Source organism: Scleropages formosus, chromosome 4, assembly GCF_900964775.1.
Source record: "Scleropages formosus chromosome 4, fSclFor1.1, whole genome shotgun sequence".
Lineage (NCBI taxonomy): Eukaryota > Metazoa > Chordata > Actinopteri > Osteoglossiformes > Osteoglossidae > Scleropages > Scleropages formosus.
Genome location: NC_041809.1, coordinates 27,202,395 through 27,224,641, shown reverse-complemented (window position 1 = coordinate 27,224,641; position 22,247 = coordinate 27,202,395). Strand labels below are relative to the sequence as shown.

General features: G+C 41.2%; 1 protein-coding gene across 7 annotated transcripts; it reads left to right on the top strand.

Moving 5' to 3' along the window:
- The first annotated feature begins 256 nt into the window (after positions 1 to 256).
- On the top strand, positions 257 to 21,295 carry LOC108921272 (lissencephaly-1 homolog A-like). 7 transcript variants are annotated; one of them, XM_018730673.2, is made up of 12 exons: positions 257 to 502; positions 4,713 to 4,786; positions 4,976 to 5,070; positions 7,021 to 7,277; positions 15,753 to 15,837; positions 16,183 to 16,578; positions 16,837 to 17,005; positions 17,325 to 17,427; positions 18,070 to 18,298; positions 18,704 to 18,805; positions 18,920 to 19,076; positions 19,315 to 21,295. In XM_018730673.2, the coding sequence occupies exons 4-12, from the start codon at positions 7,246 to 7,248 to the stop codon at positions 19,386 to 19,388; spliced, it is 1,347 nt and encodes a 448-aa protein (XP_018586189.1). In that variant the 5' UTR covers positions 257 to 502; positions 4,713 to 4,786; positions 4,976 to 5,070; positions 7,021 to 7,245; the 3' UTR covers positions 19,389 to 21,295. The 7 variants fall into 7 exon arrangements, with proteins under 7 accessions (XP_018586189.1, XP_018586192.1, XP_018586186.1 ...); XM_018730676.2 differs by lacking the exons at positions 4,713 to 4,786; positions 4,976 to 5,070 and having other exon boundaries at positions 16,183 to 16,257; positions 16,372 to 16,578; XM_018730670.2 differs by lacking the exon at positions 4,976 to 5,070.
- The last annotated feature ends 952 nt before the right edge of the window (positions 21,296 to 22,247 follow it).

Sequence of the window (22,247 nt, the reverse complement as noted above, 5' to 3'; positions counted from 1 at the left end):
TAATTTAAGCATACCTCCAACAACGTTTTTTGGAATGATAGTTCGTATTTATCGTGTTAGGAGTTCTTTTCTAGAATCTGGTTTCAAAAATAGATGTTTGTTGACCGGTGCTCTGCAAATCGATGCTAGTAACTGCATCCTGGTTAAAAGTGCGGTGTAATTATTATTATTGAAGAACTTTAGACTCACACGTATCATAGTATGGGTGTGGACAAGGGCAAATTGTGCGCGCGCGCGCCCGCCCCTCAGTGCGATAACCATTTTTTAAATGTGCAGATGATGCACCGGTCAACGAACTGAGCGACCGCGCGCGCGTCCCTGTCACAGTCCGCGAACGCGAGCTCGTGCGCGTGACCGGCGTCCGAAGGCGAATGCGGTACAGAAAACAAGGAGTAGACACAGCTGCCCAGATCAGACACTCTTCGCTTTCTGACTAAAATTCATGTTCAGCGGGTTATATGAGAACCATCCACGGCAGACTACAGAAAGAAGACATAAAAGGGTAAGAATAGCTCGATGTTTTGCTGTAAGGTCACGGTACACAAGAAAACGAGCTGGTGAAAATGACGATAGAGCTGAAAAGCGCCTCCTCTCTGCGTCTCAAAATGGCGGATGGGCCGTTGGAGCGGAGCAAAATACAGCAGAAATACGGAAAATTGTCGGTGAACGTGACAAGTTTAGCAGGTCACGATTAGGCCGAACGTATGTTTTTATAGCAGGCTGCGCGGCAGTTGTTAATTATTTTGTGAGGGAACTTTATTGGAGTGTTTGGTTGTGGTACATTTAGCAACACGTATTGAAGCACTAAACTTAAACTACGGTCGAGTGCGGTTACTGGGGAAAGAAAGCTGGTAAGTTTTGGAGTAAAAGCGTACGGTAGGGGCGACGGCGGGCCGAAAGCGCGACGGTCGTGTGCTGTGTGTGTGTGGGTGACTTTTCAGCTCGCCGGCCTGGTCGATGAGCACTAATCACAGCGGCGGGAGGGAAGGGCGTTGTGGGGTCGCCATGGATTCTGCACCCTTGGGCGAGCCGCTGACCAGACGGGCATGGCATCCACTTTACCCTGGTAAATCCAGCACCGGGGACGACGTGGCGTGTTCTCTAGTATTCACAGCATTTCAGTTTAGCTCAGGTAGGAGAGAATCATAGCTCGACGGACGTGCACGGTTACTTTTGCCACCCCTTGGCATGTTAAAAAAAAAGGCCGGTTCCTCGTGTCCGAAAAAAGCTGCAGTAACCGAGTTATAATTGCTCTTTTTTTTTTTTTTTTTTTTTTTTTAATCAGCGCGCGTGGTCACTGCGTGGTCTTCCGCGATTTGTTCGGAGTCCGTTGTGGCTGTGTGTGGCAAATCTCTGACATTCTTATCCAAAAATGATTTTAGCTGATTTTGTGACATAAAAAAAGACTTGCGGCGACTTTTAAAATATCATTTTGTGAAGGTCCTGCTCATATTTGATTTTACTCCACTCACTGCACTGGGCCTTGCTTGATAGTGCAGGCATTTTGGAGCATGGTAACGTTAATAATGTATGCAGCTAAGGGTGGAGCTTTTTTGAAAGTGAAACGTTAAAGATGTTGCTCAAGCCGGTGCTTGGGGATATGATCTCTGCTGGCAGGTTTGTGATGAAGATGCGCTTCCACCGCGATGAAAGGGAAGACGAACGCGATTAAAATGAACGAAATGTTGCAGTTAGCAGTGACTGGGCGTCGCGCGTTTGTTTGTTTTGGGGAGCGAGTCAGGGCGTTTCGAGGTGAATGAAAGCCTCTAACTAAGGCCTGCACCCACCCAGCAGTTGATGTGCAGGTCATGTGAATACTGGGTTGTATAATCTATCTCTTTACGCTTTACATTTAACAGCGGATTTTGGTGGGTCTTCGCGCCCTTTCTCGACCCGCATCGTGACAGTGCGGGCTAAAAGGCTAACAAGCAGCGCAGCTGGCACTCGTGTACGTTTTGACTCCTTTCACGGACTCACGGTGCGCTTTACTTCGCCTTACTGTGCTGCGCGAAGTATTTCTGCTGACCTCACGGACACCGTGACATCACGCTGAGGTTCTGGGTGTGGTGGAGGAGGCGCCTCTTAGCGAACAGGCTGCAGGGAAAACACGTTGAAAGTGTTGCTGCCGCTGTTGCCGCATCGCACGGTTGCTCTCCGGAAGGACCCAGGCTGCCAGGGCTGCGCTCCTTTTGGCTTTCAGGCCATCCGTTTTCGTTACGACAGGAAGGTTTTGCCGGTGAGCTTCATTCTTATGTATCAACATGGAAGTGATGTAACAGATGAGTGTGTGGTAAAGGCTAGAGACTCTGCCGGAATTATTTAAGCCTTGTCTCGCGGTTCGGTGAATAATCTCCCCGACCGTGGTGAAGCAGATACCACAAGGAACCTGATCCATCAATAAATAACACAGTAGCTTTCCAGCTTTGCCTTTGTGTGTTTTTAGGGGTCCGTGGCATGGCCCGTCGTAGTCATGTTGGTAGTGAAGTATTATTGTAACATTTGAATTTCTGTATGAAAGACTGAGGTTTAAACGCACTGTTCTCTCATGTTGTGACTGTAATTGTAGGAAAATGGAAGTGTGGTTTTATAATTTCGTCTCAAAATCTTTGAACCCCCCTCCCCCTTCTTCTAGTCTGTCTACCTTGCTTCGGAAGAAGACAGGAAAAGTTCGTCTGTAGATTCTGCAGTTATATCTGCTGATTTTGGATTTTTTCAGTGTGGACTGTGAGGAGGACATGGATTAATGGGGCAGTGTTTTTGCATAAGAGCCGCTGCCTTTGGACCCAAAGGTCGCAGGTTCGATTCCCACCTTTAGCTGTAAATTCTACACTCTATGTTATATAAAAGTTTGACTAATGGAGTGCGTTTCCTTAGAGGTGTGCTGGTAGCGTAGTGGTTAGAGCTACTGCTTTTGGATCCAAAACTTGCAGGTTTTATCCCCACCTCTGCCTGTAGTACACTTGAGCAAGGTATTCACCCTGAATACACCCCAGCTGTATAAATGAGTAAATAACTGTAAGTACCTTAACATCATAAGTCACTTTGGAGAAAAGAATTAGTTAAAATTAATAAATATAAATCTATGTAAATGCACTGAGACAAATGGTATTACTGCTGTATTATCCATTGTAAGTACACATGCCTTTGTGGATGTTGAGGGGATGTTTGATTGTGAAAAGGTGCCTCATTAATTGGAACTGAGTCACATGGATAGGATCTGGCTAGGAGAAATTCTGGAACATGTTTTTTTTCATAAACAGGAGCAGCTCCATCAATCCAACTGTACCTGTCATTTTGACAGTGGCTGTGTACTAAACAATGACTTGAAGGGTCTGAACCTTGTGTTGATGTTAGTAACAGGGCTGTTAAGAACACAGTGTTGCATTTTGTTGCTGCTCATAGATGAGTGGTACATTCCATGCATTTCTGTTTGTGCTGTGAAGATATTTTTGCTCTGCCCAATAATGGCAGTTAGAGGAGGAATGGATGCTTTTGCTATTTTGATTGTGGTAATCCACATTAAGTAAACAAATTAAAATAGAATTGGCTAAAATCTGTTTACTATGCAAACAATTTATTTATTTTTTTTTAAATTTTAAAAACATTTGAGACCGTGTTTAGGTTATTACGCTGGATTCAAGCTTCTGGCTTGCAGGATAATTAAAAATTCAGACCATAATTCCCACTCTGTCCTTTTGACAGTATTTTCTGACACTAGTAAGCCCATTCTGTACAGAAGTCTGTTTTTGATAGTTTGCAGTCAAAGCTTTTTTGAAGAAATATAGTGTCAGTAGATCCCTGGTGGGTTTCTTATTAAACGGCAGTTCTTTTCTCTTTTTCAGTGATGATTCTTTGGCTTTGCCCTCTCCTTGGTTGTTGACTGATGAATGTTGACAGAATTGCTGGTCTGAGGCACAGATGTAAACAAAATAAAGATTTGGAAGTAGTGCTTTTTTCAGATCAGTTCAGATCAGTCAGACTTGATAACCTATGTGGAGGATGTTTAGGGTTTGCCAGTGAGACCATTCCTGGCTCTCTTTCCCCCCCCCCCCCCCCCCCCCCCCCCCCCATGTTTTTCCTGTCCATGGAGCCACCTGCATCTTGCTTTCTGATGCTGCAGCTTTTTGTCACCTGGGTACAGGTTGTATGGCAATTTGGGTCTGTCCGTCTGAAGCGTCACTCCAGTATGATTAACCTTGAACCTCCTATTTCTGAAATTGGGAGTGGGAAGGTTATTTTGCGGTTACCAGGTTTCACTTTGTATTTTTGGAATAACTGTTTTTTTTTAATTTTACTTTAAAAAAATCAGTTTTATTGGCTCACTTCTGAGGGGGTAGAGCAAGTAAACCCATAGTCTTTAGTGTTTTTATTGTGGGGAACATACCTTATTGCCTGGTTAAACTCTTCGCACACCACTGTGTTCACGCATGGGCATAGGCATGTGTACTTTATCGTCTTAATCTACAAAGTGCATCTTCTGAATACAGCAAGGCAAATTAAACTGCCATAAAACATGAGGTGAACAAACTCCATGGAACAGGACTATACTGCCTACATTCTAATGCAGTTCTAACCCTGACTTTATGTATAAGACGATAACATCTGATTGATCAGACTCCATTTTTTTTTTGTAATGGCCATTTTCTAATCATTACAGATGCTATGGTGTTTTGGATGAACTTGTGAAAATTCAGCTTCTTTTTTCTTTCCAGCTGGTTTCCAGGACAGAATCCATCTTTAATAGAGTGAAAGTGTTCTTCAGTCTGTTTCTCTCAAACTTTTTAATGTAAGTACCAGTTATTCACATGACCCCCTCAAGACATTCCAGCCATCAAGCAGGTAGCTGCTTTGCATGTGTTAATTTCTGTTTAACTCTGTGTAAGACTGTTCAGCAGTGGTTGGGAGCTGCATACTGTATGAAAGTGGACAGTCTTTGTACCATGTTCAAACATTAATGCTTTTTCCTATCCACTAGCTGCTAGTGAGAGTGCAGAGTAAAGAACAACCTTCCACCTTCGCTTTTCTGACTGAGAATAATCACCAGTGGCGTTTCTGCGGATCATCTAGTTGGTATATGGAGTTAAATTTTTTTTTTTTTTTTTTTTTTTTTTATGGTAGCGCTATGCCCCATTTTAGTTCACTGCAATGCAGTGCGTACCCAACTGCTGCAGATGTAAAAAAGCACAGCATCAACATCAGTTGCTTGTTTAAATGTATTCTTGAACTCCACTGATTCGTGTATGTTGGAACAGCAATTCCACTCACATATGAGTGTCACCAGACAGTGACTGGAGCCCAGTTGTCTCCTGGTGCAAGGAATGACATATAAAAACTGAGATTTAAAAAAAAAAAAAAAAAAGCTTACCTTTTGAGAGTCGAGGGCTATTGTTTTGCCCTCTCTGGTTTAATCAAAGACCACTCCATTTTTATTGAGCGCTTATTTATTCCCTGTAGAATTTTGCTCATTCAGGTACTTGTAAGTCAACTGTAATTCCTGAATGTTATCCATGTTCTGTAGTATACTCTCCTTGGGTAGGAGGCAGTGGACATGTTGTACAACCAGGGTGATGTGTACTGCAGAGCTGTTGCCGATGTAAATCTGGCAAAACTTATCGCCTATTGATAACTGAGAATAAACAGCAGCACTGACTCCAGATGGTGCTGGAGTGCAGGTACTGTAGCCATGCAGTTGGATTGAGTTCCAGTAAAACCTGTCTTGGGTTTAAGGGCAAGCTCAGCTCTGAAGGGTGTGGCCTTGGGGTGATGTTATGGCAAAGGGATTCAGAGGCTGGAATAGTGTCCTTTCGAAGCTGAAGTTTTCCTGGCATTGATGGGAATTGTTGCAGTTGCCAGGGCACTTAGATATTATACTCACAGCTTTGGCTTTTTCTGATCATTTGTTATGTGGTGTCTTTCTCCTACTTCTCCAGCTGTTCCAGAACTAGAAATATATAAATATGGAATTGTTTTAAACTTTTAGCTATGTTTAACAAACATTAGTAACCATTTTGGTAAGCCTGGCAATGTATCATCCAAACTGCCATTAGTATCTTTCTGTGAGAAAGCAGTAGGATTTCCACTAGTGAATTACAACTTGTCAAGTAGACTATGCTCAAATGCAGCAAATGCCACTTATGTTAAAGTACCAGTGTTTGGCTTCCATGCCTTCCTCTTTGTTTTGATGCTATTCAGCAAGTATAGTAAATACTTGCAAGTCATATACAGTTAACCATAACTCTGGTTTTCAGTTATTCCGTTTGGGGAGTAAGCCCTTTTCTGTGGAGACTGTAGGCAAGTCTTTTCAAGCAAATTAGTTTTTGCTGCCTGCTGTTAGAGCAGCCACCTGTTCTATCTAGCATCAGTTAACAGAACTAAAAACCCTACCTATAATAAAGCTGGGGAGATGCTTTTCTGTGTTTTATCAAACATAAAAAGTATAACCTTATGATTCTCCATAATATTTGGATGCTTAAAACTGTCAAATGGAACAAGTTTTTGCTTTGTCATTTTCTATGTCTAAGCTGTGCCAGTTCTGGATGCTTTGTACTGACTAACGTAAAAAATATATGCTAAAATTTGTATTTGCAGCGATTAATTACCGAAAATTATGTCAAGTTTGAACAGATGTCTGGCTAATGTCAGAAATTACATAGAGTATGTAGAGTGATAACACTACATAGTTTGTTGGAAGTTGCTTTGGAGAAAAGTGTCTGCTAAATGTAAATGTGCGAGGTTGTGGCATCATTCCAGTGATTGGAGAACAATGAGGCATAATGAAAACATTTTGAAAATTATCTGTATAATGGAAGGTGCTAAAGGATGGGCAGTATCATACATACTAGCTTGCTAGGTCTTAAATGTTTTAAAAAAAAAAAAAAAATTGATAGAGGGCTAGTGTAGGTGAGCTAATTGGTGGGGGGGGGGAATTGACATTGTTTTAAATTGCATATGTGTTTTTGGGAAGGTTGTGTTCTGTGTTTCAGTAATTCCTCATTTGATCTGGTCCTTCTCTCTCTGCAGATGAAAGGAAATTCTGGCTGCTGAGGCTCTCCACATTTGCACAGCTGTCCTCTTCCTGGAATTTGATCTCAGAAGAGGGAGCACGTGTTGCGCACAAGCAACAAGACTTGGAGCAGCAGACCAGACCCAGGGACTTTGACTCCCTGACAGCGAGCCAGACTTGTGTTGGATTGCTGAATATCTCCTGGGGAGACCGTTGCTGTTGCCCTACCCCACGCAGTCACCATGGTGCTGTCTCAAAGGCAGCGCGATGAGCTGTGAGTGCCATCCACCATTAATACCCTATAAAACTGAACAGCAACACACATAATGTAGTCTTTCACTGTGCTGCATGGTCAGCAACACAGAATACACAATCTGTTCCATGTCTGATGGAGGGCTAACTCTTTCGCACCTGCTAGCTTATTTGTTGTTGCAGTTGCTGGTTTAATTAGGCTATTGATGTTGTGTGCCTTAATGCAGCTAAATTGATTTCCCTTCAGTTTGCATTGTGCACTGCCCCTTTTACCTCCAGACATGAGACCTGGAGCCTGCGGTTGTTGTTTTGTGCATCTCTCTGTTTCAGTGCTTATATGACTGAAGCATTTTCTGAACGAGACCACAGAAGCTGCCATGTGGGATTCCACTTGTGCAGAGGGGTAGCACAGATTATTAAAGTATTAGAAAAAAATTGGTTTTGTAACATGAGGAAACAATGGAGTTTCAAGGCATAATTTTGGTTAAACCTTCTTGAGTTGCAGTACCATAAAATGGAGAGCTGGAACGCAGACATCCTTGGCAAGTCATTAGTCCTTTGATGGGAGTGTGCAGTTTAGAGTGGTATCCTCATTGACTGGCAATTTCCAAAATTGGGGCTTGCTTTAACCTCCTCTTTATGCATCACTGCCAGAGACATATTACATGCTGAGTAGAAGCTCTTTTTTCCAAAGCAGTTTGTAATGTATGGCTGTTTTATTGATAGAATTAAGTAGTTTCTAAAGGGTGTAACAGCAGCATTGTTTTTGTGATTGGAGTCAGCTTATGAATGGTGTAAAATTCTTTCCTGTTAGGACCTCTGAACCTTGCCTAGAGAAGTTAAACAGAAGGTGCAGTTAATCCATCAAACTATCGAATATAGTCAAATCCAAAAGTGATGTTAGAAGTATTCTCATTCAAATTTTTTTTTTTTTAAATTACTGGGTGTGTCAAAGATGAATAATTCCCTCTCACTCAAATTGTCATCACTGCTTTGTGCGTAGCTGATTATTGGTGGAACACTTGGTGCTTGGTCACATACCTTTACAGTTGAGGAGTCCTCAATATGATGGTATGACTCTGCAGCATGGATGATACAGGGATTCATTATGTCAGTGTTTATGGAAGGACCAGGTTTTATCTTGAGGCTTATGGATTCATGCGTCAGGTTGGGTACTGCTATGGTGCTTGTTGATCCATACACATGGCCTGAATTACCATTGTAAACATCCAGCAATGTTAAATAGCATGCTGTTTTCTGATGTTTGTAATGTTACTCTTGGAGAGAGATTATTGTGTGTATTTGGTGCTGAGGTACATCCCACTGTTTTATGGAATTGCAAGTAATGCAACCCTAAACACATTTTTAAAATTATGTTTTATGCTTTGCTGATTCCTACTACATGAGGCTGGTATTCCCACAAGAAATCTTGATGATCTTATTGGGTTAGAGTAACTGCTGGAGATCCTTGGTAAATTAATGCCTTACCAGTCATAAACACATATGTTCTACAAAGCATTGTCACAGTGAAAGAGGACCATCAGGAAAAACTGTGGACATAGCTTAGTCTTTAGTATCTCAGGCAAATGTTTCATTATCAAGCTCTCTGGAACAGCACATCAGCATAATCATACAGTACCAGTCAAAAGTTTGGGCCACCTATTCATAGAAAGGCTTTTCTTTATTTTTACTATAATTTCTGCATTTTTAGAATAGTAAAGACATCAAAGCTATAAAATGGCACATATGGAATTCACCAGCAACCAAGAGATTTGAAATCATATTTTTAAATTCAAGAGTAGCTGACAGCTTTGCACACTTTTGGTATTCTCTCAACTAGCTTCACTAGGTAACAACCTGTGATGCTTTTCCGGCCATTTAAGGAGTTTCCATATATGAGCACAGCTGGTATCGTAGTGGTTAGGGCTGTTGCCGGGAGTGAGGTTTAGTGTCCTTCATGATACTGCCAGCCTTCTTCCTCAGTTGACTAGCATGGGTAGTGTCCAGGTTGGGGAGCTCTCTCCCAACAATGTCCTGGGCCGCCTTCACCGTGCAATGCAGATCCTTTCGCTCAGCAGCCGTGCAGCCGGCATACCACGCAACGGCGCAGTTACTCAGGATGCTCTCATTTAGCAGGAGTTTTTGTGGGAGCTGGGCCTGTTTCAGTTTCCTGAGGAAGAAGGATCTTTGTTGGACCTTTTTGACCAGGTGTGAGGTGTTGCAGGTCCGTGTCTACTGCTTTTGCTTTCGCTTTCCAAGGAACTTTAGGTTTTCCGTGTTTTCCACTGCTTCTCCATGTATGTGGAGAGGGGGGTGGTCCTGTCTTCTTTGTTCTCCTGAAGTCCAGAACAATCTCCTTTCTTAGAGATGTTAAGGACAAGGTTGTTGTCCTTAAAGCACTCAACCAGATGTTCCACCTCAAGCTTGTAGGCCATCTTCTCATTGTCTGAAATCAGCCCAACTATCGTGGTGTCATCTGCGAATTTAATTACGGAATTGGATGTGCGGGGGGGTGCAGGTTTGATCCAGACCTATGGCTGTAGTACTCCTGAGCAATGTACTTGCCCTAAATTGTTCCAGTAACTTTTGCCCACCTGTATAGATGAGTAAATAATTGTAGGTAAACTAATGTCACTTTGGAGAAAAGCATCAACTATATGAATAAATGTAAATTTAAATATGATGAGCACTTGTTGGCTGCCTTACCTTTGCTCAGGCCCAATTAATGCCAGACCATCTCTGCTGGATTTAGGTTGGATGACTCTGAGTTTAGTTTCAAATGATGGCCCAACTAAGTCCAAACAAGATGGGATGGCATGTTGCTAAAGAATCCTGTGGTAACCATGCTGGTTTACTGTGCATTCATTTCTAATTAAATAACTGACAATGTCACCAACGAAGTAATCCCCGCATCATCACACCTTCTCCCTCATGCTTCATGGTGGAAACCACACATGCACACATCATCTGTTCTTTAAGTGTGTGGTTGAGTCCAGCTTGGTATTTTTGGTTCCATCAGACCGGAGGTAGACCCACAGTGGTCTGTCTCTTTCATATGTTTCTTGGCCTAAGCAAGGTCTTCAGTAGTTTTTTTGCAGCTATTCTGCTGTCAAGGCCTGATTCACAAAGTCTCCTTTGAACAGCTGATGTAGAAATGTGTTTGCGGCTTGAGCTCCGTGAAGCATCTATTTAGACTCTAATGGCAATTTCTGAGGCTAGTGACTAGTAAAGCTATCATCCTCAGCAGAGGTTCTTTGGTCTTTTCCTGTAGCAGTCCTCATGAAAACTGGTTTCATCAGTCCTTGATGGTTTTGTGACTGCATTTGAAGAAAGTAAAAATTCTTGACATTTTGCAAATTGACTGACTTTCATTTCTTATAGTAATGAAGGACTAATTTCTCCACCCTAAGTTGATCCGATCTTGCCATATTATGGACTGCTACATTCAGAAATAATGGCCTTCTACGAAACAGGGCTCTTTAGACTCGCTCTATTTTGTCAAGACACAACTGATTGGCTCAAATGCATGAACAGGGATAAAAATTCCACTGCCTGGCCTCTTCATCCAGGTACAATGGTCTGTTGCAAAGGCTTAGTCTGCAGTTTGGAAGTTGCTGCTAAGGCAGAGAGGCTCAGTGACATGTCAAAGTGCAGGGTTTCTTTTAGTTTTTGTTGAAGAGATGGCATGAATGATGGAGTGGTTAGTGAGTCCTTCTAAAGCCAGTATGCATGCTTGGAGCAAAATGCAGTCATTTCTTTTTAGCTTCAAATGGTAGGCTTGATATGCTTTAAAACCCTGGTTATAAAAAAAAAAGTGGCAAGAAATTATGTAATTAAATGAAGCCCATCATTGTGACATTTCTTTGATTTGTTGTACTGTAATCCTACTGTAAAGGGCTGCTTTTAGTTAAAGGGACATTCCTGTATCGATATTTTGTTAAATTAGGAGATGAGCATTTATTGCTGCGATTGCTGTATATTGTTTTCCATCATGTTGTGCCCCCCCACCTGTTAGCCCTTCATTACTGTAAACTGTCAGTACTTGGTCACAAATGGATATTTCAGGAGTCACTTAAGCATTCATTTTTAAACATCAAATAATTGTAACCTTAACACTAAGTCGCTTTGGAGAAAAGTGTCAGCTAAATGAATAAATGTAAAATTTGTGTACTTTTTTTTAAGAAACTGAGACTATGACTCTCAGGAGTCAGAGGTGTACACCCTTGCTCTGTACCATCTGGACTGATTGTAATAACAGGAAATGTACTGGATCACATATGGAGTAATATTGCTCTGTTCTGACTTTGACCCTCTTTCTAGGTACAGTTGAAATGTACATGTCTTGGATACAGATTCTTTAGGTTTTTCTTTTCCTGAAATGTAGAAAGTGACCAATTTAGGAGCTGTAGGTATCTTTCAGTCAAATTTGGCAAGTGGTTTTATTTTGCTGTTTTGATGTAGACCAATAAGCAAACTTTTGGATAAGGGAGGTTTGTGTGCCCCCTGCTTAAATGTCCCTTGAAGTGTTAAGTCCTGGATTTTCTTGCAGTATATTCCTAGACCACATGACAAAGCCTTGACAACTGCCCATTCTCCTCTCAATGCTGTAGTTGCAGCTTAAGTTTCAAGGTCTTAGGACCATGGGCTTGGGATGTGTTCTGGCAGACAGCCTGCACATTTCTGTGGGAAGGGGCAAAGAAGACAACATGCCTGTTGCAGTCATCTCTGTCTCAGGACTGTGTTTTTGACATTGCAAAGGAGTCATCTCAATTATTTCTAATGTCAAGAACAAATCTATACAAAATGTACTTATCAGAAGTTATGCAGCATCCCAAAAACTGGTCAATGTTCAGCAGGGACAGATGGAGATTAAAAAAAAATAAAAATAAAAATTTATCCTAAAATTGGATTTATTGTGGTTTGCCAACATGTGACAGACTTCAAGGCATTGTTGTTTAAGTGAATTAAATGAGGACCATCAAGCTTTCTGTTTATGAATTCACTGATTCTTAGGTAATGGTTATTTGGACCAGTAAACCAATGACAACTAGAATTTAAAGGTAGCAGAAGCTCAATACTTGTTTGCTGCCTTTTCGGGTTTGACTTAAGCAGCATAGTTTGTTACATTGTTGCTAGATTTTGTTGAGGTGAATATTTTCCAGTTTCAGTGTAGGTTGTATGTATTGGACTGTGGTAAAGCTAGCTTTGTTTTACTACTGACATTTTTGGTCTCATACATTATAAAATCAAAAGCTTTTTGGTCTGAACATTGGTACAGACCCCCCCCCCCCCCCATGTCAATGGTAATATTATTGCCAAAGGTGATGTTTAACACACATTTGACATGAATATTCCACTATTACCATGGAGATGAAATTGTAGTACTTTTAAATGGCTGCTAGTTAAAAGATCTAGCAGTTTAGTATGGTATTTAATTTAGGTGACGGTTTAGCTTAATACTATCGAGCTTTTTTTGTTCACTGTGCTTGTCAAGGGGTCAGCAGGTAGCTTAGTGGTTAAGGGCATGGGCTTGTAACTTGCACCTAGCTGTTTTAGGCTTCACTTTGATATGGCTACAATACTCTTTAACAAGGCGCTTCCCATGTAATGTTCCAGTAGGTATACCAAAATGTAACAGATGAGATGAATTACTCTGGAATTACATTTATTCATTTAGCTAATGCTTTTCTTCAGACAACTTTCAGTGTTTGGGTACCTGCAAGCTTTGAGCCCAGTGGTGGCAGCAGCAGCTTCACTCACCACACTGCCTTCTCCACACTACTGGAATATATTGGGGAAAAAGTGTTAAATTTTGATTGCCACTGGAAAGAACCAAAATTTCCCAATGTTCAAATCAGTGGCCAATATGCAAATTTTTTGCTGTGTGAAGTTAACCAGATCTCAGTGTGATAAGACTAAGGACTGGTGTGCAGAATCTTGAACTCTTGAATTTCTAGCTGATGTCATGGTTCATCTATCCTGTGCATCCCCTGCAGACTGGATTATTGCAGTCCTAGGTAGAATGTGGGGTCTTCAAAAGTTTGTTTCAGGATAATGTTTCATAATAGTGTCTCAAAGTATTTACCTAACAATTACATGATGTATCTGACCTGTTGTCAGAGTCCCTGTTTTTTTCCCCTAGAACAGGATCATTCTAGGGTACTTGAAAAATATCCCTTAACTGTCTAATATTTATGTGGTACAGTCATGCGCCACTTAGCTGACTGCATATACGATGATGGTTCTATAAGACTATAATGGAGCTGAAAAATTCTTAACTCGCAACATCGTAGTGCAACATGTTACTCGCATGTTTGTGGTGGTGCTGGTGTAAACAAACCTACTGCGCTGCCAGTCGTACAGAAGTATAGCACAATTAAGTACAGTACATAGTAGTTGATATATACCTATAATACTGGTTTATGTATTTACTGTACTTAAGTTTACTGTGAAACTGCTATTATGCCATCAGCAGTGTCATCTTGTTTTTACCACATTTCTTGACTGCATCAAGACTACACCATCTAAGTTTGTATAAATACACTCTGATGTTTGCACGATGACAATCGCCTAACAGCGCATCTTTCAGAACGTATCCCCCCGTTAAGCGACGCGTGTCTGTACTTGCTCACTTCCCTTGAGTTCCACAGAATTCACTGGAGGTGCAGCAACTGTGACATAAGACAGTGATAACACAGTCTAATTGTAAATTCACAGCTGGCTCTTGATCTCTCTTCCTTGCACAGAGGAGCAGATCTGATCTTCCTTTTGGAACTACTAATGGAAGACGGGGCTTGTAAGTTTGGAGGAAATAGGAAATTACACTCCTTTGCATTCCCTGTTTCCTCAAAGACCGCCTCAATCTGTCTTGCTGCATCCTACAAAAGCCACGGGTAAATTTTCCAGACTTGGTCTGCTTTGTGGAGGTGTAGAAGTGCTGAGAGAAGGCTTTATCTGCTTGTTGCTATGACCCTTGACAGAGAGCTAGTTTTTTGGAATGTCTTTCTATTCAGAGTGTGGTATCCATGGAAACTAAAATACCTAGTTTCATTTCCCCATATTTATGTAGTAATGTTTTTCTAAATCCAAATCAATCTTTTGAGGTAAGGGTATGAGCTTCTTGGTATCATATTGACTTTTAGGTGCTCCTGAGGGTGCTTGGTAAAGTGTTAATGTAACACCTGTCCTGCTTCATTGAATTCTGGCAGCACTTTGGTATCAACCTTGGTGAGGCAGGGTTCCTTGGGGAGCTATAATAAACCAAAATAAATCACCAAAATTAAAGTAAGGATGTATGTGTTTCATGTAAACTAACTCTGAACTGATTGGAAATAACTACACTAGTTTTCTGATTAATTTCATTGTGAATGATGACACCAAGATTTGTTAAATTTTACTGAAATAACTTAATGCATTATTACCATGCCAGCTGTTGATAATGCATATGTCCCAATGACATCACAAAATTGTTTTATTTATATTAAATTACCTGTTTCATACACAAAATATTCTGTTAATGATTAAATCTTTCATAGTACCAGTCATCCTTGTGTGACTGGACTAATCGGAGATCTACCAATTTTAAAATTCTGGAAGATGTAGCTTAAAAATACTGTGGTGCAATGGACTGTCTGGTTATTCTAGTATCTGTTCACCAGAGGTCCATGCCTGGAGGAACTGTGCAAAGGTTACTGTGGATAATAAAACCATCTGCTAAGTACTGTTACTGGAGGCATGATATCAGCTTCACTGGCAGTAGCTTACAACACATTTCTCTGCATTTACGAGGATCAAATTTGGATTTCGTGTACTTATAGACAGTCCAGCAGTGCGAGACTTTGACGTCTATTAAATTAATAAATAGAAATCAATAATTGCTTGTGGTACAGTCACAACAATAGTTTCTATGTCCTGATGTTCTTTGTCACCATCAGTTTATGGGGTTTATTTGCTGAGATGTTGTTTTGGTTCCAGTTGACAGTAATTTCTTTCATGTGGTTATCAGAGTCCTTTGGTCACTCCCTTCCCTTGTGGACCTCCATATCATTTATTTGGCTGTATCCACAGGCATTCCACATAATAACTTTTACTGTGACTATCTTATCACTTGGGCTACACTCCATGTAGACACTGGGTAGCGTGTGGCTTTGGAATTATTGATGCAGGAGTGAATATGATACTGTGTGGGGTTTTTTCCCCTCTTCCTGTGCCTAGTGGTATGTTTTACTTGTTGGCTTTAACTTTCTTTTGTTTGGGAACTACAAAATGTAGTGAAGCCCTTTGTCCGTAAGGAACCATAAATCTAATAGATCTACAATACACAGGTCATCGTCACCTGACAGGTTAGTTGTTTGCCTTAGCAATTGCAAGTGTGCATCTGTGCAGTCTGTTTTCCCCAGGGGAAAAGCTTCACACTAAGCCTTTTTGGCAGCAGACAATTCCATGTTACACCAGACAATGAAATGAATGAACTCACAAGCCTTTCGTTCCCTCCCAGAAATCGAGCTATAGCTGATTACCTCCGTTCCAATGGCTATGAAGAGGCATACTCGGTTTTCAAGAAGGAGGCGGAGTTAGACATGGTAAGATTTGACCATGTTATAGCTAAAACTCTCTTATGATTGATATGCAAGGATAATTAATCTGGATTCTGGAACTGTTTTAAAGTAGTTACACCACCACCTTACTCGGCTTGTTAAAGAGCTCATTGAAAGCACACATTTAACAGAATAAGCCTCCTTCCCTAAGTCACCTGTCATTTCTGTAAGGGTCTGAGTTGTGTAGAGGGATTAAGCTGCCTTCTTGCTTAAAGGACTCCTTCCACTATATCTGACTCATGGGGCTCTGCTGGCACTGTGCTCATCATTTTTCTTAGATCCAGCAGCACTGACTGATTTTCACTTTTCTTTTTCTCCTTCCACATTCAGAATGATGAACTAGATAAGAAGTATGCAGGCCTTCTGGAAAAGAAATGGACTTCAGTTATCAGATTACAGAAAAAGGTTTGTAATTTTCAACTAGTTGTCTCCTTTCAAACCCTCTGTAAATTTGGAAGAATATACTCTTTCAACTTGAGTGCAGCACCTTCTGTCAGAAAGATGCTTGGTCTCCCACAGGTGATGGAGCTTGAGTCAAAGCTAAATGAAGCCAAGGAGGAGATCACTTTTGGTGGACCCATGGGACAGAAGCGAGACCCCAAGGAATGGATCCCACGACCCCCAGAGAAGTATGCACTGAGTGGCCACAGGAGTCCTGTTACCCGGGTCATCTTCCACCCTGTTTTCAGCGTCATGGTTTCTGCTTCAGAGGATGCCACAATAAAGGCGAGTACTGTACCTGCCAAACTCAGTGCACCACTTTTTCAGTAGGTCAGAATAAATTGCTTTAATTGTTGTAGTATCAAGCAGCATTAAATTAAAATAGCAGAAGAATTTTAAAATTCTGATTGCATATCTTTTAAGTACATGCAGCTACTGACCCCATCACTTTTTTCCCCCTCTCCCTCCCAGATCAAAAGGCAGGGAGGGGTATTGGACTCTTAAGATGAAGTGTATAATGACCCCTGTTTCCCTCCTCAACAGGTCTGGGATTATGAAACGGGTGACTTTGAACGCACACTGAAGGGCCACACAGACTCTGTGCAGGACATCTCTTTTGATCAGACTGGGAAGCTGCTGGCCTCCTGCTCTGCTGACATGTCAATCAAGCTCTGGGACTTCCAGGGCTTTGAGTGCATCAGGACCATGCATGGTGAGGAGTGTGTCTGAACAAAAGAGATGTTTGGGTGTGCATGTGTCTTAGTACAGATAAGATTCAAAGTAGGGGGTGTCAGGGTGCTTGGAAATTTCAAACTCAGACTTTTGAGAATTGTGAAGGTTTTTTTTTTTTTAAATCCTCTGTGTACATTTCTTCAGTATTGAAATGGTCAAGGTTATGTGTGATGTAAAACATGTTTTCTTTGACAACAGAAAAGGTTCAGTTTTGGCAGAAAAGCTCTTCAGAGCTTGTCTTGTCATCTGTAAGAATGGTTCAAATCACATTATGTATAAACAATCTATGTCTCTTGTAGGACACGATCATAATGTGTCCTCTGTAGCCATCATGCCCAATGGAGACCACATAATCTCTGCATCCAGGGATAAGACCATTAAAATGTGGGAGGTGGCAACTGGGTAAGTAGCAACACTCAGGCTGAACTTGTCTAAAAATATCTCCTTCCCCTTATCTTGATTATGAGACAGAAGACAGCATAGTGGTTAAGAACATGGAATTACAGCCTGAAGGTTGCTAGTTCAAGCTCCACTCAGCACTGCTTTACCCTTAAACTGAGGTGCTGAGGCACTGATCCTGAATTGCTTTTATAAAAACCCTTGCCTGTACATGTGGGTAAATTTATGCTTTGGCTTAAAAAAAAAATCAGATGAGCAATGAGTCTATTTAGTCAAGAGTCTCATGACTTTCATATCTACAGCTATGTCTCCTCTCAATATAATGCATAAATTGTACTTTTGCTGAGATATACGTCGCTTTGGATAAAAGCATCTGCTAAATGAATGAATGAATGTAAATATGAGTCTGATTCTTCTTCACAGCACAGAACTCCCCAAATTCAAATAAATCCATTTGATTTGTTCCTTTCAGAGAAATTTAAGAAATTGTTTTACTTGCATAACCATTTTTCCTGACAGTTTAGGTTAAGTCTCGTTCAAAGGTAACAGCTTTTCTGTAGCAGCTTAGATGCTTAATCTTTATGTTGAGCACACGTTGCATATGGCTGTGAGCTTGACTCTTCCCATGCTGCCCCTGGCCTGCAGGTACTGTGTGAAAACGTTCACAGGCCATCGAGAGTGGGTGAGGATGGTGAGGCCCAATCAAGACGGCACGCTAATTGCCAGCTGCTCCAATGACCAGACGGTGCGTGTGTGGGTTACAGCCACCAAAGAGTGCAAGGCAGAGCTGCGAGAGCACGAGCACGTGGTGGAGTGTATTTCCTGGGTGCCAGAGTGTGCATACCCTACCATCCTGGAGGCCACAGGGTCTGAGGTCAGAAATTTCTCATGTAAAACTTTTGGTTTTAGGTTATGATTTTGGAGGGAAAGAAAATGATCGCCGCCTTTGCAAGATACAGCATTGTGGCAGTATGGTCCATTGCACTGGTTAGAAAAGACTAGTAATACAGTAGGGGAAAAACTCATTTTACATAGATTACAGGCCCTTTATTTGGGCCATTCAAAGTCAGCAATGTATCACAAAATGATAGTTTGGCATGAAGATGACAGGTTGTATAGTAATTAGCTAATTATACTGATTTGCAAATGAGCAAGTAACCACCTTGAGTGCTGCAAAGTTGTCTGCAAGATAGCCAGCCCTGTTGAATCTGCTGCCAGTAACTCTTCCCATCGTATGCTACATGTGCTTTCACACGGTCTCTGCTCTTCTGTTCTGCAGGTTAAGAAGAGTGGTAAGCCTGGACCATTCTTGCTGTCAGGGTCTAGGGACAAGACCATCAAGATGTGGGATGTCAGCACAGGGATGTGCCTTATGACACTGGTGTGTGGTCATACTTAAGTCATTTGTCAGGCTGCCTTATTTTGGACTATAGTCTGTCCCTTTCTTTCTGTTTCTATGTGTCTGTGCTCACCAGGATCTCTTTACCGCTTATAGGTTGGACATGACAATTGGGTGCGTGGTATGATGGTTCACCCTGGGGGGAAGTTCATTGTTTCCTGTGCTGATGACAAAACCCTCCGTGTCTGGGACTACAAGAATAAGCGTTGCATGAAAACCTTAACTGCTCATGAACACTTTGTTACCTCTCTGGGTGAGCAGACAACAACAAAGTGATCAAAACAAGAATGCTAGATAGCATATCAGTATTTGGGTCTTGGCAGCAGAAAATTCCATTGTCCATTATGTTCTCTGAAAATTGCGGAGTTGAATATCTGGCATATGTGTAGGTAATATGTTCTTGGGATTGTAGAGTGTTTGTGCTTATACTGGAATGCTAAAAAAAAAAAAATGTAAATAATCCATTAAAGAAATTCTCTTTCCTTTTGTAGATTTCCACAAGACTGCACCGTATGTTGTGACTGGAAGCGTAGATCAAACAGTAAAGGTTTGGGAATGCCGCTGATCGTACCTGCTGGGTGAAGGCCAGCCCTGCCACACCCACCCCCTCCACTTGCTACCCCGGCTTCCTCCCTCCGTATTGTCCTACTGGGTGCATTCAGTTACCATGGTTACTACCCATCAAGCTCTGTTGAAATAACTATTGTCCTTTTATGTAAATTATTCTGGATGTAGACTGAGCTATTAAATGTTACACACAAAAGTATTCTTGCATGGTAAATCCAAAATTGTATACTGTAAATTTGCATAATGTTGTCTAGAAGTACCCTAGGGTGAGGAACAGGCTGGTAGTTTGTCCAACCTGACCTTCAGGCTGCAAACAGTAACTGGTTAAATAAGAAAGACACTAAACTGCTAATTAAATTACAGTGGCGTTATGTGTCAGATTATTTTGTGTTTTTATTTGTTTTGGTTTGTTTTTTTTTTTTTTGGGCCTCCACTGTTGTTGTCTGGTGCCTAGCTTGGTGCCTCACTTCTCGGGGGAATAAAAAAGAAACGGCTCTACAGTACCAGGGTGGAAATTTGATAGTCTGGGGCTAATTTCTGGAATATTTTGCAGCAGTGTAACATCTCTAAGTGTAAACTAATTCTCCTATTGTGGAAGTAGTAACTTTTGACTGCATTGAACAAATATGCTTAAAACTGTTGTGGTATGGTGGTGAGTCAGGTTCTGTAAATTTATCATGACGCCGGTCACAAGAAGAAATGGTTCAAGGTTGGAACTACTTTTGAGGACTCTATTTTTTAAATGCAAAACTAGCAAGTCTGTGTAAGGATGTTATGTGCCATTATTTGATTTGGTCAGGTAGCCAGCTGTTCTCAAGTCACTGATCTGGGGTGGTTTTGGTTAATGGTGAGCTATAGTTAATCTGTGGCCTTACCATGGTGTTGCCTGGGAGGATGTTGTTGTGGAAATGCTAATCCTGCAGTTGCCAAGAGTTCAGGGAATCCCCAAAACCCCCTGACAAATTGAACTTATGGCAAGAGGATTCCCCCATAGTTCTGTATTTCCTCAGTTCCTTTATTTGGGAAGACTACTTGTAAACAAATTCACCCACCTAACCTTCACCTTTAAAGGCCACCTCCCTGTATGCACCCACAAAGCAGCTGGATTATTCTCAAGCAGCAGCTTCCTGCAACCATTTGGGAGTCCAGTCTATGCACGATAGAGGAAAAGAGGATGACGCAGGCCAAGCAGCCTGTCTCTGCAGCAGCCACTGCACCCCGTGTTATTTTGTCCGGATGTAAACACCCAAGCTCCAGTTCAACATCTGCAGCTTTTTGAAAGGTGAAAATTTTTTTCCCCTCCCCCTTTCTCCCCTTCAAAGAAAAGTTGTGGAAAGTTAAATTGCAGACAGCACATGGTGGTATGTTTATGAAATGACATTTATAGATATGCTTTTATCAGACTTAACTTCCCTGGGGATCTAGTTCATTTTTTTACTGTTTAAAGAAATTTTCATTCCTAAAGTAGTTCATAGGTGCATCATCTGAATTAAAGCAAGAATTGTAGGCTTCAACAGAATTGTGTGAGAGACCTGTCTTACCTAGAACTGGCACCCCCCCCCCCCCCCCCCCCCCCAAACTGACATTTTTCTTTTGGTTTTTCTCCTGTCGTTGAACGGTTTTGTCCTAAACTCAAATGACCACGGTGAGAAAGGAGTACTAAAGTGGATCCAAAGAGTGTAGACTAATTTTTCCACTTCTCTTCCCAGGCACCCCCACCCCCCAAACCCCACTCTTGTACAGAGTGGTGAAGTCCATGTAACTTGCACATCTTTGCTCTGCTTACATTTCAGTCCTGTTTGACCGAAAGTTTGACATTTAAAATAATGCGTAAGCCAATATCATTTTAATTAGCCTTTTCATGAAGATGCAATTATATAATAAAGAATTTCACTGCTCAACCAACACAACTTTTTTGCTGTTTCTCTGAGTATTTCATTTGTTTGCATGAAGTGCTGAGGGCAAATGTCAGTGAGGTGATGTACTGTGGTAAAATGAAGAAATGGGTACAGTGGAAAAACACCCCCCCCCCCTCTTTTTTTCCTCCTCCCCCTCCAGAGCTCCAGGCCTGAACTCAGCTCTTCACCATGTCCCGGGGGTTAACAGAATGACTATTTGTGCCTCCTGGATTGCACATGGGATTGAAAAGACACATTTTCTTTAAAAAAAATATACTTACCTCGCTGTGGATTGAAAAATGAAGGGAGCAGGGTGTTTATAGTACAGTCTGAAGGTTTTAACTTTTAATCCCTTTCCAGCTAATAGTACCATTGTTTGATAGTAAAAACACCTCTGTATAAATAGGTAAGGCATTGTAAAATTGCTTATCTAATACAGCAGCTACATATATAAGGTGTCAGATACAGGAAGCTTATTCCTAAAACAGTGGAAACGTCACCCAAAAGGATGAATTATCCTGTTTCTTAATCTCGCATTAATTCGATTTTAAGTTTTATATATATATATATATATATATATATATATATATATATATAATTTTTTTTTTTTTTTGGTTTTGTTTTGTTTTTAAAGAAATTCACCTTGGCACTATGTGTGAAATATTTAGAACGGTCAATATTTGAACCGAATTTTAACCATTGACACAAATTGGGGTGTAAAAATGACGCTGGAGGAAAGAGATGTTTCCTGATCCAGTCTTCTTTAAATTGAAAGAAGCTACGACTAGGACGTAAGAATTATACACGCGTTCCTTGTGCTGGAATTAGTCTTTATATTACAAAGTGTATTCGTGTATGATAAATACGGAGAATAAGAACAGGTTAAAGCTGAGGGCTAAGATTGAAGCATTATTCCGTCTCAGTGACTCGCAATACTATTGCCAGTGACAATCATGTTG

Bases quoted from the DNA above. Each gene is read 5' to 3' on its own strand.
- LOC108921272 (XM_018730669.2), top strand. From the start codon at position 7,246: ATGGTGCTGTCTCAAAGGCAGCGCGATGAGCT. The intron at 17,428-18,069 runs GTAAGTAGCAAC...CCTGGCCTGCAG, and splicing joins ATGTGGGAGGTGGCAACTGG to GTACTGTGTGAAAACGTTCA. The intron at 18,806-18,919 runs GTGTGTGGTCAT...TACCGCTTATAG, and splicing joins GGATGTGCCTTATGACACTG to GTTGGACATGACAATTGGGT.